The sequence below is a fragment of the Atta cephalotes genome (assembly GCF_000143395.1).
Source record: "Atta cephalotes unplaced genomic scaffold scaffold00006, whole genome shotgun sequence".
Lineage (NCBI taxonomy): Eukaryota > Metazoa > Arthropoda > Insecta > Hymenoptera > Formicidae > Atta > Atta cephalotes.
This window is the reverse complement of record NW_012130070.1, coordinates 2,764,557-2,777,077: the sequence shown is the minus strand read 5'-3', so window position 1 is coordinate 2,777,077 and position 12,521 is coordinate 2,764,557. Positions and strand designations below refer to the sequence as shown.

Sequence of the window (12,521 nt, the reverse complement as noted above, 5' to 3'; positions counted from 1 at the left end):
ATATATATATATATATATATATATATATTGTACGTTCTCTCATTTTCTGTCAATGCGTCATACGGATCTTCTGATGTGTATGGAAAGTTTATTTAAAATTCCATTATCTAAAAAAAATTCAGTATAGTCGGAACAAAATAGCAATAAAAACATCTCGTTTTCATCATTCTTTTCAGATCTTGTGCGTCGAAGTGAAAGTAGTAAATCCTAAGTGGTTGTTGCATCAGAATATAGAGCTGATGAAATTTAAAATCATACATGAATATGCAGGAAAGAGATATAGTGAGAGTGATAGTTCTTTTAAAAGATAAAATGGAGCTAGTAGAATGATAAAAAATTAAATAAAATGTAACAGTTGCACGTATACTGTACATATTGCACTTTTTACATTCACAATTTTTGCTTTTCTCTTATGGAATATTTATTTATTTTGTTTTTAATGCAAATACAATTCTTAAAGATTTAATATTTTTAAAGATTCTAAGTAAGAGCAATCAATATCTCATGTCAGAAGAATTATTTAGAAATGTGACTGATGATAACATTTGATTATAAGGCCGTTATTGACGATATAAAGATTGACGATATCATTAACATTTTTTTTACTTATTAAGACGCATTTTCCATATTCGAAAAATTATACTTACTAAATTATTAATCATATGACGGCGTTTTAGGAAAGTACTTATACTCCAGACCAAAACATACTTTTTAAAAGTGGACATTTTTAGGGATTACTTACTCAAATGTCCACAGTAGTATATTTTAATAGTGTATTTTTAATAATAATTTTTGAAGTCCAACAGTTATTGAAGAGATCTACAAAATTATTGTCAAAACAATTTACGAATATTTGAATAAATTATCCCAACATTTTGTCATGGATATTTGAATAAATAATCCTAAAATTTTTAATCGTTTCCAAACTTTTTTTCTGTAGTATAAATTATTATTCATATTTAATACATATAAAGGTATTAATGCTATATGCATTCCTATTCGTTGCATGTACTGATTCGCGAATTTTGTATATATATATATATATACAGGGTCAAGGCCTGGAAAGGTCTGGATATACCCAAATATCTTATAAATAATGCATTTTAGAAAAAAATGTTTCTTACAAAAATTGTAAGGCTTAAAAAGATACATTCAACAATAGTAATTATTTGACCTAGGATGGCGACGTCAGGTCAAGATCAACATGAATTTTTTAAATGGAATCCCCCTTTTTCATTATATATTCTTGTAGCTTATCTCTATTGTAAGAAACATTTTTTCTAAAATGCATTGTTTATGAGATATTTGGATGTATCCAGACTTTTGGTCCATTCTGTATAGAGCAATAGAGTCCCACTATTGCATCGAATTATTAACTTCGCAAAAGTGCCATTGTTAGTAAATAATCCTTTCATGTAATCATATATGTACGCGATATGAGGGCAATTCTCTTTCGATAGCGTTAACGAATGACAAACGCGAGATCATCAACATTCGGTTTTATCATTTATTCAAATAAATTCCCCGATTACATCATAATTAATACAAATGCGCTGTTGGCAAAAGATTACGATTTGATGAAGATTATACTTCTTCTTCGTTACTTCTTCTAATAATTTCTGATAAACTTCTGATAAGCATAGATTTCCATTTCCTGATTACTTACATCCGTCTGCTATCTTAAGAGCGATAGTATATACAAAACATTTTTATCATCGGAATGGTTTAGCTTATACATTTTATTATCCATCTTTTTGAAAGAAGAAATTCCAAAATGTAGTTTTATCTAAAAATATTTGTCAATGCATTTTTAAGAGATCTTTTCAATAATTTTGTTCCGAAAAATTTGTTTGATTTTTTTCATTTTTAATCAGTCGAGTGGAAATGGATCAAATTTATGATGAGAAAGACGATATTAGAAAGTATACAAAACTGATTAGATGTGAAAAATCGCCGAACATCACAAAAAATACGATGCACGTAGTCAGACGTTATATTGGGTTAGGGAAAAAATTCCCTCATCAGTTGGTAAAAAGATCTTTTCTTATCTTCGTCAAAAATGATTGAAATTTAAATTTAAAAAAAAAGTTTTAAAACTTGAAATTTTTATTTTCAAATAGTTATTATATTTTTTGAATTTATGTGAATTTGTTGAGAATTTTTATATATAGAAAACTATGAGCTAAAAAAGATAAAAAATCCTTTTCACTTTGTAGATCTGTAGCCTGCCCAAAAAAAAAATTTGAAAAAATTTTCGACTATCTATTGTGAAAATATTGTGAAGTTTTCCCTACAAAATCGTTTTTTAAAAATGTTCCTACGATTTTTTGTTCCTGCGTTATTCGCGGATTAAGTAAAAAGGAAAATTCTGACTTTATTATTCATAACTCCGTAAAAAATCATTTGTATTGCAATTAAAAATTCTTAAAGTCGAAACGTTGATCTGTCCAGTGGTGTAATTGCCAATTTAAAAAAAAAATAGAATATATGCGTTGCTAAAAAAGTCTTTTTACTAAAAAACTTGTATAAAAAGACATTTTCCTTAATCCAATATTAATAAGAATGTTTACGCTTAATAGTTTTGCGAACATCTACGTCTGTGTTTGACGTTTTATTCGCGTGTAAATGAAAGACCCAGGAGAAATCATGAAAACATAGTGAATTGAATCGGAAAAGTGCGCGACGAGAAAAACTTCAAGAAGAAAATATGCGGTGTTTGAATGTTATCTTTACTGCTGTCCTTTTTGTGCGCCAATAATTTCGGTTATATGATAAACTTGCTCGAGAAATAGTAAAAGGATGAAAAGTTATTAGAGAACGCTGATATGAATTAGGGGCAAATGAAGAATATAAGATAGTATAAAAGAAGAATATAAAAAAAGAATACAATTTATAATTTATTGTTATTTGTACACACAACAATACCAAACGAAATTAATACTTTAAAATTATGAAAGTGTTAAAAGGCAAAAAAGTCTATAAAACTTATCTTAATATAAAAAAATTATAAAATTCAATTAAGCTTGCTTTGCTGATGGCAAAAATAATTTCTTTCAAGTTTAATTGAATTTTATATTATTAAAAGAATTTTAGATTATTAAAAGAAATATAAGTGCCTAATATTTTTATTTTTTCATGTATATTGCCAGTGATGTAATTTTTTTATCTCGCTTATTTGTTTAATTATAAGAGGAAATTGTACATATAGATCTTTCTTATTTCTTTTATTTAGGTATTTTCATACGTAGATATTTCCATAATTTTCTTTAATCATTTATATTTAGTTATACTTATAAATCCTTGTATGCAATTGAAATATTTCAGATATATACTTATTGGTACGTTCCAATATAATCTCTTCGATCAGTAACCACCACAAGTCACAATATTGAATCGTTAAGCATAATCAGGAATTATTTAGTTAGTTAGTAGTAATAGTTAGTATTCTATATGTAAATCGTTCTTTTTTTGTATAAGAAATGTTTTTCTGACGCAACCAACGTTATCGCTAAATATAAAAGCAGGCATAGCCGAGCGCGCCGTCAGTATTGACGGGGATAACCTGAGCTTCACTTTAGAAAATGTCTCTTGACAAGTTTATCTGATTCATGTGTTTATCTTTCAGGAAACATATCATATAAAGTGAAGAAGAGAGTTAGCGAACGGAGCGTTTATTTAAATTTTTCAAATTACAGTTGAGATATCACTGACAATCAATCTATTAATAATACTGTGTCAATTGTGATTGTGTGCAGAAAGATAATCAACAACGTATCTGACTTTACATATGATCAATAACAATTTGGCGGCTGATTTATCGGACATTTAATCGAACAAATATACATACACAGTGCAGAGAAATGGATTATTCTTATTTCATGACGGATGTCGCCAAACGTAGGAGGCCCGCCACGACGCGGGAGCTAAGTAAGCAGCAAGCTTTTTTCTCTATTGTCTTGAAGATCATAACATAACATAATAATTAATAAAAGAAAATGAAATTAGACTTTTAAATCATTTAAATGAGACAATTACAATACAATAAGAGGGTTATGGATAAGAATCAATATTGGATATTTATCTATATATCCAATATTGATTCTTATATATATATATATATATATATATGTATAATATAAATTCATGTATACATATAAACACTCAATGTTAGCTTTTATAACTCTTATAAGTTCTTGTAATTTTTTAATAATAATTAATAATGAACAAAAAATAAAATCAGCGAATGATTTAACTTATATTTAATAAACAATAATTGCAAAATTTTTTTTTACGATGGATCAACAAAATTACTAAGATAAAAAATTTACGCAATAAATTGATAAGTTAATTTTATGATGTTTATGAGGATTATAATTAATTGTAAATATATTAATGATGGAATGTTAATATGCTAATGTCCTGCATTGATAAACATAAGAAGAAGATCTCATGCATTATTAATATTATTATACCATTCGGATGATTGACTACAATGATCATTTCTACCTGTTTTAGCTAAAATAGCGTACTCTGCGCCGAAAAGCACCATCTCCTTAGCAGAGGGAATGCCCAATGAAGAAACGTTCCCATTTACAGAAATTTCAGTTAAACTCTGTGATGGTTCGTCTTTCACTCTTGATGATGACGAGTTAGCTGCTGCTCTTCAGTATATACCTACGCAAGGTTACCCTCCTCTTCTGCAGGTAGAAATTATTTTCTATTATTTGGATTTTTTTCAAAATTGTCCCGTATAGAAATTTTAGAGATAGTAATACAATAGTGACGCTCGTATAATATCCAATTTTATATCTGCGTTAATTTGTTGAAAAAGAAATAGAAGAAATTGAAATGTGATGAATATAGCGAAGATAAGAGAAAACAAAACAGAAAAACAAAAAGATTTTGAAAATAAGCTATTAAATTTAACGCCGTTGTAATTATGTTGCACATTATATGCGTGTGATAAAATCGACCTTGTCGTTATATCCGGAATCTTTCGTTCCCAAGATAAGGGAATCGGCTACAATGTGTCTAACAATGTCGGACAAATTGGTTTCAGGCCCTGAGGGAATTCCAGAGAAGGGCACACGCGCCACCCTTATGGGAGAGCCGTGACATAGTCGTCGTTTCGGGGTCTCAGGATGGGCTTAGTAAAGCTCTGGAGGCTATAATCGGCACTGGTGATCCGATTTTGGTCCCTGACCCTTTCTATCCTGGCGTCGAAGTTGTGGTTAGTAAATACAGATTCTCATTAAAGAAAGAAATTTGAGAAGAATCCCGTAGGATGTATTCGCTGTATTGTTTTAGTCCTTTTAACTAAAAAATATATACGATATAAATAATAATTTAAACACGATAGTAATTAATGGATTCTTATCGCAAATTTTATAATGTAATTTTTTTTATTTTTTGATATTGCAATATGAAGAAATAAAATGAAATAAAAATATTTCTTATATTTGTATTAAAGATATGTAATTATACACAACAATACAATATTGAATTGTATACCAACACCAAAATGCCCTTTTCTCAATGTAGAATACTTTAATCTTAGTTAAACCTACATTTTATCGTCTTCTAATTCTTAAAACTAGAAATAGAAAAAAACGTAAGTTAAACCAAGATTAAAGTTAATCTTTTGATTAATAAATATATTAGATCTGAATTAAATTTAATCTAATTTTTTTTTAAAGACAACTTCTTTCCTTGGTGAAAATTTTTCTTAAAATTTTATATAAATTGGAATTCTTTTCAGAAATATTGAAAAAGTCTACATCTTTTCTTAAAATTTTTCATATACACATACAAATTCTGAGAAATATAAGATTTAAAAAGTTTTCTTTCTAAAAAAAATTCCTTAAACTTTATCAGATTTTAAGATTTTTTTAATATTTCATTAAAAATTATAAGATGAGAAATTTTAGAAACCGTAGATTATTTCAAAATTCATAATCTTTTACAAATCGACACATACAACAAAGAATTCTAGAAAAGATATGTGTAGACTTTCTTGGCAGTTCTGACAAGTGTTCTAATTTATATAACATTTCAACATTTCAAAAAAAATTATAAAATTCAGAAATTTTGCAAAATTTTAAAATTTATATAAAAGTTCCGAAAAATTATAAAAAATTAAAAAAAAATGTGCATCCTTTCAAGTTATATTAAAATGCTAATGTTATTTCAAAGTTTCAAAGTTACTACTATAATACGGGAATGTCATTGATTTCGATCATAGATATCACCTCACAAAGCGGAGCTCATAATGATTCCACAAGACGACGACGGTCCCATTCCGGAAATATTACGAGAAACCTTGAGAAATCGAGAGCTTTCCGGTGGAAAAATGCCGAAGCTAATGTATATAAATGCTACAGGTACGAATCCTACCGGTATCATCATACCGCTAGAAAGGCGAAAGGAAATCTATAGAATAGCCTGCAAGTACAATTTCTTACTTCTCGACGACGATCCTTATCATTTCATGCATTTTGATAAGGTGAGTTATTTTCATATCGACATACAAATGTGTTACATAATAGTTATATAAAAATATTAAGCCGAGCACATAAATATGAATGTATGTTAATAGACGTATTAATAGACATATAAATGTACATGCGTTAATATTTATTACGCAAATAATTATTACTGAAAATTATTTAAAAAATGGAACTTTACAAAACGCCATAATATTTTATAAACGGACCCGCAGATTACAGTGCAAATTAGATAAGTTTACTGTATGACGTATCTTTAACGTAATTTTGGCATAATTTTACATAAATGTAAATTAAATTTTGTGAATGGTCCGCGCGATAACATTAAATTTTATATCTTTTAAAGCTGTTGAAAATATGATGAAATGCAGTAGCAATACATTCGAAACAAATAAAGATATCTGTTAATTACAATATACATTAAGCACTGTGCTATTTGATGCAATCACGAACGGCAAATTATTAAAGATATTATTAAAAATTCATGCCCGTAGTAATATCAACGAATTCGCATATCATAAATATCTTTCATGATTCACATTCTTCATCAACATTTGAGATAAAACGCAATCTACATTTGAATTTATAATATAACTAATATATTATGCAAAATTAGATATATTTATAGAATTATAAATATATATATTTATATAATATTTATAAAATTAAAATAAATATAACTATAGAAGAGATTATATTTTCTTTATTATAAAAAATTAAAAAAAATATGACTTAAAATAAGTTATATTTTTTCTCAGGAAGAGCCTAAGTCTTTCTTATCGCTCGATATGGAAGGTCGAGTAATTAGATTGGACTCATTCTCGAAAGTGATCAGCAGTGGCATTAGAATAGGCTTTATGACTGCCGCAGCTCCGTTGATAGCCTGCATAGAGCTCCACTTGCAGAGCAGTCATCTCCATGCTCCTACTTTATCGCAGGTTGGTAGAAACACCCTTATCCTTCGCAAGTCCCTTTGTTGACCGTTACTTTTCCCTATCGTCGGTAAATATCATCTACTCAATAGAGAACACTTATCTATATACGGCATGCATGAAATTTCAATCGATACATCGGAAGATTATAAATATTATGATTTACATGAATTATTTAAACTCAAACTGGTATAAAAGACTAATAAGCCTTTAATTAATTAATTTTTTAAATACGTATTAGCAAAACTCATTGAATATGTTGCAATACGAACGTTTGAATTGATGATTTGTATTTGATATGAACACACGTGGAAAGAAAGAATGCATTTATTATACTCTTATTTATTATACTTTTTATATGTATGTGCATACAAAAAAGGATGATAACCGTAAATATCTTGAATGATGAAACATCGTGAAACATCGACGCATGCCTTGCTTAATCATTGTCCATAAATCGACAGTGGCGCGTGTCGGTTCTTATCAAAAATATAAAATAATTAATCATTTTATCGTCAGAAAAAAATTAAAAATGTTGAAAAATTAAAATTGTTGTTTAACTTTTTAGGTGATAATGCACAAGCTATTTAAAGTCTGGGGTTACGAAGGCCTGATGCAACATTACATGAGATTAAGGCGTTATTACAAGGAACGAAGAGATATTATCTCGACGTTGGCACATAAGCACTTGAACGGTGGGTAAATTATTCTCGATGTACACCGATGATAATTTGTACTTAATTAAATTTAAAATAATTCTTTATAATTAATAAACAGTTTTTACTTTCCCAGTCAGAAATGATAATGGAATCGACAGCATCAAATCGAATCGAAAGCATCAAATCGACGTCGATTCGATGTCGATTTCATTATCATTTCTGAGGTTAGAATGCATGTATTTTCTACATATATTTATATAAAAACATAAAATTAGAAAAGAAATTTATTGTACACATAAAAGAAAATAAGTGATTAATTACAGCAAGATTATTTGACTATATATTTGACTATATATTTGAGGTAACATAATAATTTTACATAAACAACATAATTTTTTATTGTTACGCGCTAAACATGAAATCTTCAGGGAATATTACATTTTGGCTATACTTAGTAATTTATGACATTTCATATGTATAGATTCATAAAAGGTTCTAAACATTTAAAAGTAACGTTTCATTTACATTATTCTATGGAATATGTTAGATATGTTGCATTTTCGCGTCAAATATGCCATTTGAAAGGCAAAAGAAACGTTTCGTGAAATAACATTTTATAAAACGATGTATAAAACATTTTCTTTGCAACTTATAAATACATTGCTTCAATGTTACATATATAATGTGTTTGAAACATTCATTTCGCCATCCATGAGCAACTAGATAAAAGCGGCGGTGCCGCATTTTCTTGTAATTAAAATTCATCCACGAATAGAATAAAAGGCACAACATTATGAAATTCTTATTCCTATTCTAATGAAATGATTTCTTGAATGCAATTAAATTTCCTTATGAATAAAGAGAACTCGCTTTCGGAAAATTATTTTACAATGACAACATTATCTTGAAAAAAAACTTCCTTATATTTTTCTTAAAATAAATTTTAAAATTACTTTAAACAAAAGTATCCAAATTCAAATTACAAAAATGTTACAATTTGAATTGTAAATTAAATATAAATCAATTAAATTAAAGCAAGCGAATTGTTTCTTGTTTCTGGAACATTACAGAAACATTTCTGGATTCTTCTAAAGTTCTAACGTCCCTAACATCGCAGGCAAGTTTTATAAATGTTGCAGAAATGTTGCAAATATGACATCGCATATGTAAAATAATTGACTTAAGACATTTTTAATTCTTGGGACGTTACCAAAACACTTAAGCGACAAAACGCAAAACATGATTATAACGCAACGTTATAAAAATATTATTGCAATATAATTTTGTTTAGCGGGTATTATATGCAGTATTTTTTACGTGTGACAATTTATATTGATAAACGCAAAAATGTTTTACAGATAGCCGGTAAGTTGTTACGATTAAAAAAAATTAGAAAATTATGAATCTCATTTTATAGGTCTGGCGGAATTCAATGTACCAAGAGGTGGATTCTTCTTATGGATCAAAGTACCAGGAATTAAAGATACATGGAAGATGATGCAGCGAGGTGTAACGGAAGGTGTTATTATGGTTCCAGGAGCCGCATTTATGAGAAACCCTACGAAATGCTCTAATGCCATCAGAGCAAGTTTTACCAAGGCTTCCTACGAGGAAATGGACCTGGTATTTATAATTTTTATATTTATATACAAATTTATGTATTTATAAGTATATTACACATGTTAAGTTATTATATTTATTAATATATATATGTATTTACATACATCTACGAAATATTCAATCATACATTGAGATTATTGATTATTATGGATTAATAAAGTTCAAAGTAAATACTTTAAAGCATGTTTGCATGTTTAAACATATTAAATTTAGATAATTAAAATGATTGTTTTATTATTTTTTATTATGTTTTATTAATTTATTTTATTTTATTGACATTCAACATCTAATCGACGGTGAATAAAGTACCCGAAACGCACATGTTTATCTTCTGTTGCTAAACGAATTGACTCTCCAATATTTATATCTTTACTTATATTTCAGGCAATGGAACGATTGGCGCAATTAATCCGTGTGGAGTTAGCCGAAAATTACATCGAAAATATCGATACATGATAATATATTTGTACATATAATATGTGAATTATACATTTGTACATGACTACACGGTTGTTATTAAAGCTAATACAAACACCAGTTGGCAATAAAATAGAGAGTTAGGACTGGAAAGCTATTGAATAATTGTCGAATGCTAAATGATAAAAGGAAATGTAACAGACATCGATAAAATTGTATAAGATCTATTAAATGTATTTTAAGTATTTTAAGTATTTTCGTTCTTAAAATGTAGAAAGTAGAACGTAGTTTCGAGTTTTGTTAACAGAGGACATTGCATCATTAAAACAGCTATTTTGCGAGCATTAAATTTAACAACAGTTAAAACTTTAAGAACCTGTCGTTCTGTTATAACGTAATCTTTTAGTAGATTTGATATTTATAGGCATGTTTTATTTTTGCTAATAGTAGGAAAAGTAAGTTCTTTTTACATTTTTTTTACATTTATTTGTAACAACATGCATGCTTATAACATGATGCTGCAATAGGGCGATTTATCTCATGAAACCTTGATAAATGCGTATATTATTATATAAACATGTTAAATTAAAAATAATGCGTTAAAATTTAATATATTAAATTCTCTTAAATCTCCCTCAAGCATATTACATCGCCCACACATTTACGGTAGATTATTTTTTTCTTGCTATTATATTTAAACTTCTGTATAAAAAATACAAGACTAATTATTTAATGACATCTTTTTTACATTTATATACATTTAATTTTAGAGTAAATTTTTATCTTTCTCAAAAAATATGTTAATTGTTTTATTAATAATTCACATGAAATATTGCTTAATTGGAAGGAAGTGTTTAGTTTTTATTATTTAGAAAGGCTACGCAAGTTTATTAAACAGTTAGAACCTGATTTAATTTTTATATGATATTTTGTAATTAAAATTTTAGATAGCGTTTGGACATATGTTTATTGTGTATTAATAAAGATTTTTTACTGTATATTATAAAAATTCTTTATTCGATATTAATAAAAATTCTTTGCTATTATACGTCTATTATTTATTATATGTATAATTGAAATTGGAACATAAAGTAAAAATTTAACTTATTTTTATAAAGATTTTATTTAATTTATCATAAAAGTATTGAGAAAAGAATTCGTTGTAAATTTTTTCGAACATTAAGTCACTTAACCCTTCCCAGATTTGATGGTACTTCAATTATGTAATCATTTATTTGGATAACAAAGATTCTGATGAGTAAAAAATAATTAAATTTTCTCTATGAAGTAATGTTAAAATAAAAAATATATTATTATATTTGAATTAATAATTAGTTCTTAATTCTTGTACCTATCATTGTAGCATTTGCCATTTTACACAAAAATGTCAAATAATTTTTATTATGTTACATTTGTAAATTTGGATTATTCTTATTAAAATAAACTTAATATTCATTCTTTTTTATACGAGTTATATCATTTTAATTTTTGGAAATTAATCAGTGTCTTTCAAACAATATATATTAAATTGATCTCACAGACTCGATAACTATGTTACAGATTTTGGCGCCAGCTAAAAATAGTTAATAACTTTAATTACACAAGTAATTAAATAAAATATTAGTTTAAAGAAATATCTTACTGGATTAGATATTATTCTTATTTTTCTATTTTCCTCTGTAACATTTAATTTGATTTTAGAATTCTATTTTGTACTATTTAAAACAAAAAGGGAGAATTCAAAGGACTGGAAAGAGAAATAAGAAAAAATTATTGTGCAAAAGTGAATGGAAAAATAGTATGAATAAGATTAGTAATAAAAGTAAAAGAGAGAGGGAGTAAACTCTCACTTAACTCTAAACATCTTAACTATCAATTAATTTGCCAAAATTAATTTAATCTATTGCAATAAAAGATCTGTTCTACGATTTTGATTGCTTTAACACTTTTCTTGGTTTTTATTTGTTTTGGATATATGTAAAAAATCTTTCGAATGTACTTGCATTCTCTAGTCCCGACGGTCTCATAGCTCGAATAATACCTCGCCGTTTATTTAGCTAATTAGAATGCTAATAGCGTGCAACTTGTGCCGTGTAAATGACTTATATATGATGCGTATATTTCTTAAAAGTCTAAAATCTATCAATTTTAATAATTCAAGCTAAAGTTAAACTAGATAAATACGTGAGAAAAGTAATAGTAATTATAACAATTTTAAATGAGATCAAAGGGAATATTTTTCTCTCTTCTTTGTCAATATTTAAAACGAGAAACTTAGATGCTAATTACAAGCAGTAAATTACACACACACACACGCGCACGCGCTCACACAAAGCGTATAATTTTTAATTATATTTTTCTTGAAAACTGTTTTCTTTCTCTCTCTCTCT

General features: G+C 27.3%; 1 protein-coding gene across 1 annotated transcript; it reads left to right on the top strand.

Moving 5' to 3' along the window:
• Positions 1-3,860: 3,860 nt before the first annotated feature.
• On the top strand, positions 3,861-10,284 carry LOC105626664 (kynurenine/alpha-aminoadipate aminotransferase, mitochondrial-like). The gene is made up of 8 exons (XM_012207957.1): positions 3,861-3,927; positions 4,516-4,703; positions 5,060-5,230; positions 6,242-6,502; positions 7,262-7,441; positions 8,004-8,130; positions 9,512-9,717; positions 10,099-10,284. Exons 1-8 carry the CDS (start codon positions 3,861-3,863, stop codon positions 10,168-10,170), a joined length of 1,272 nt encoding a protein of 423 aa, XP_012063347.1. The 3' UTR covers positions 10,171-10,284.
• Positions 10,285-12,521: the final 2,237 nt, after the last annotated feature.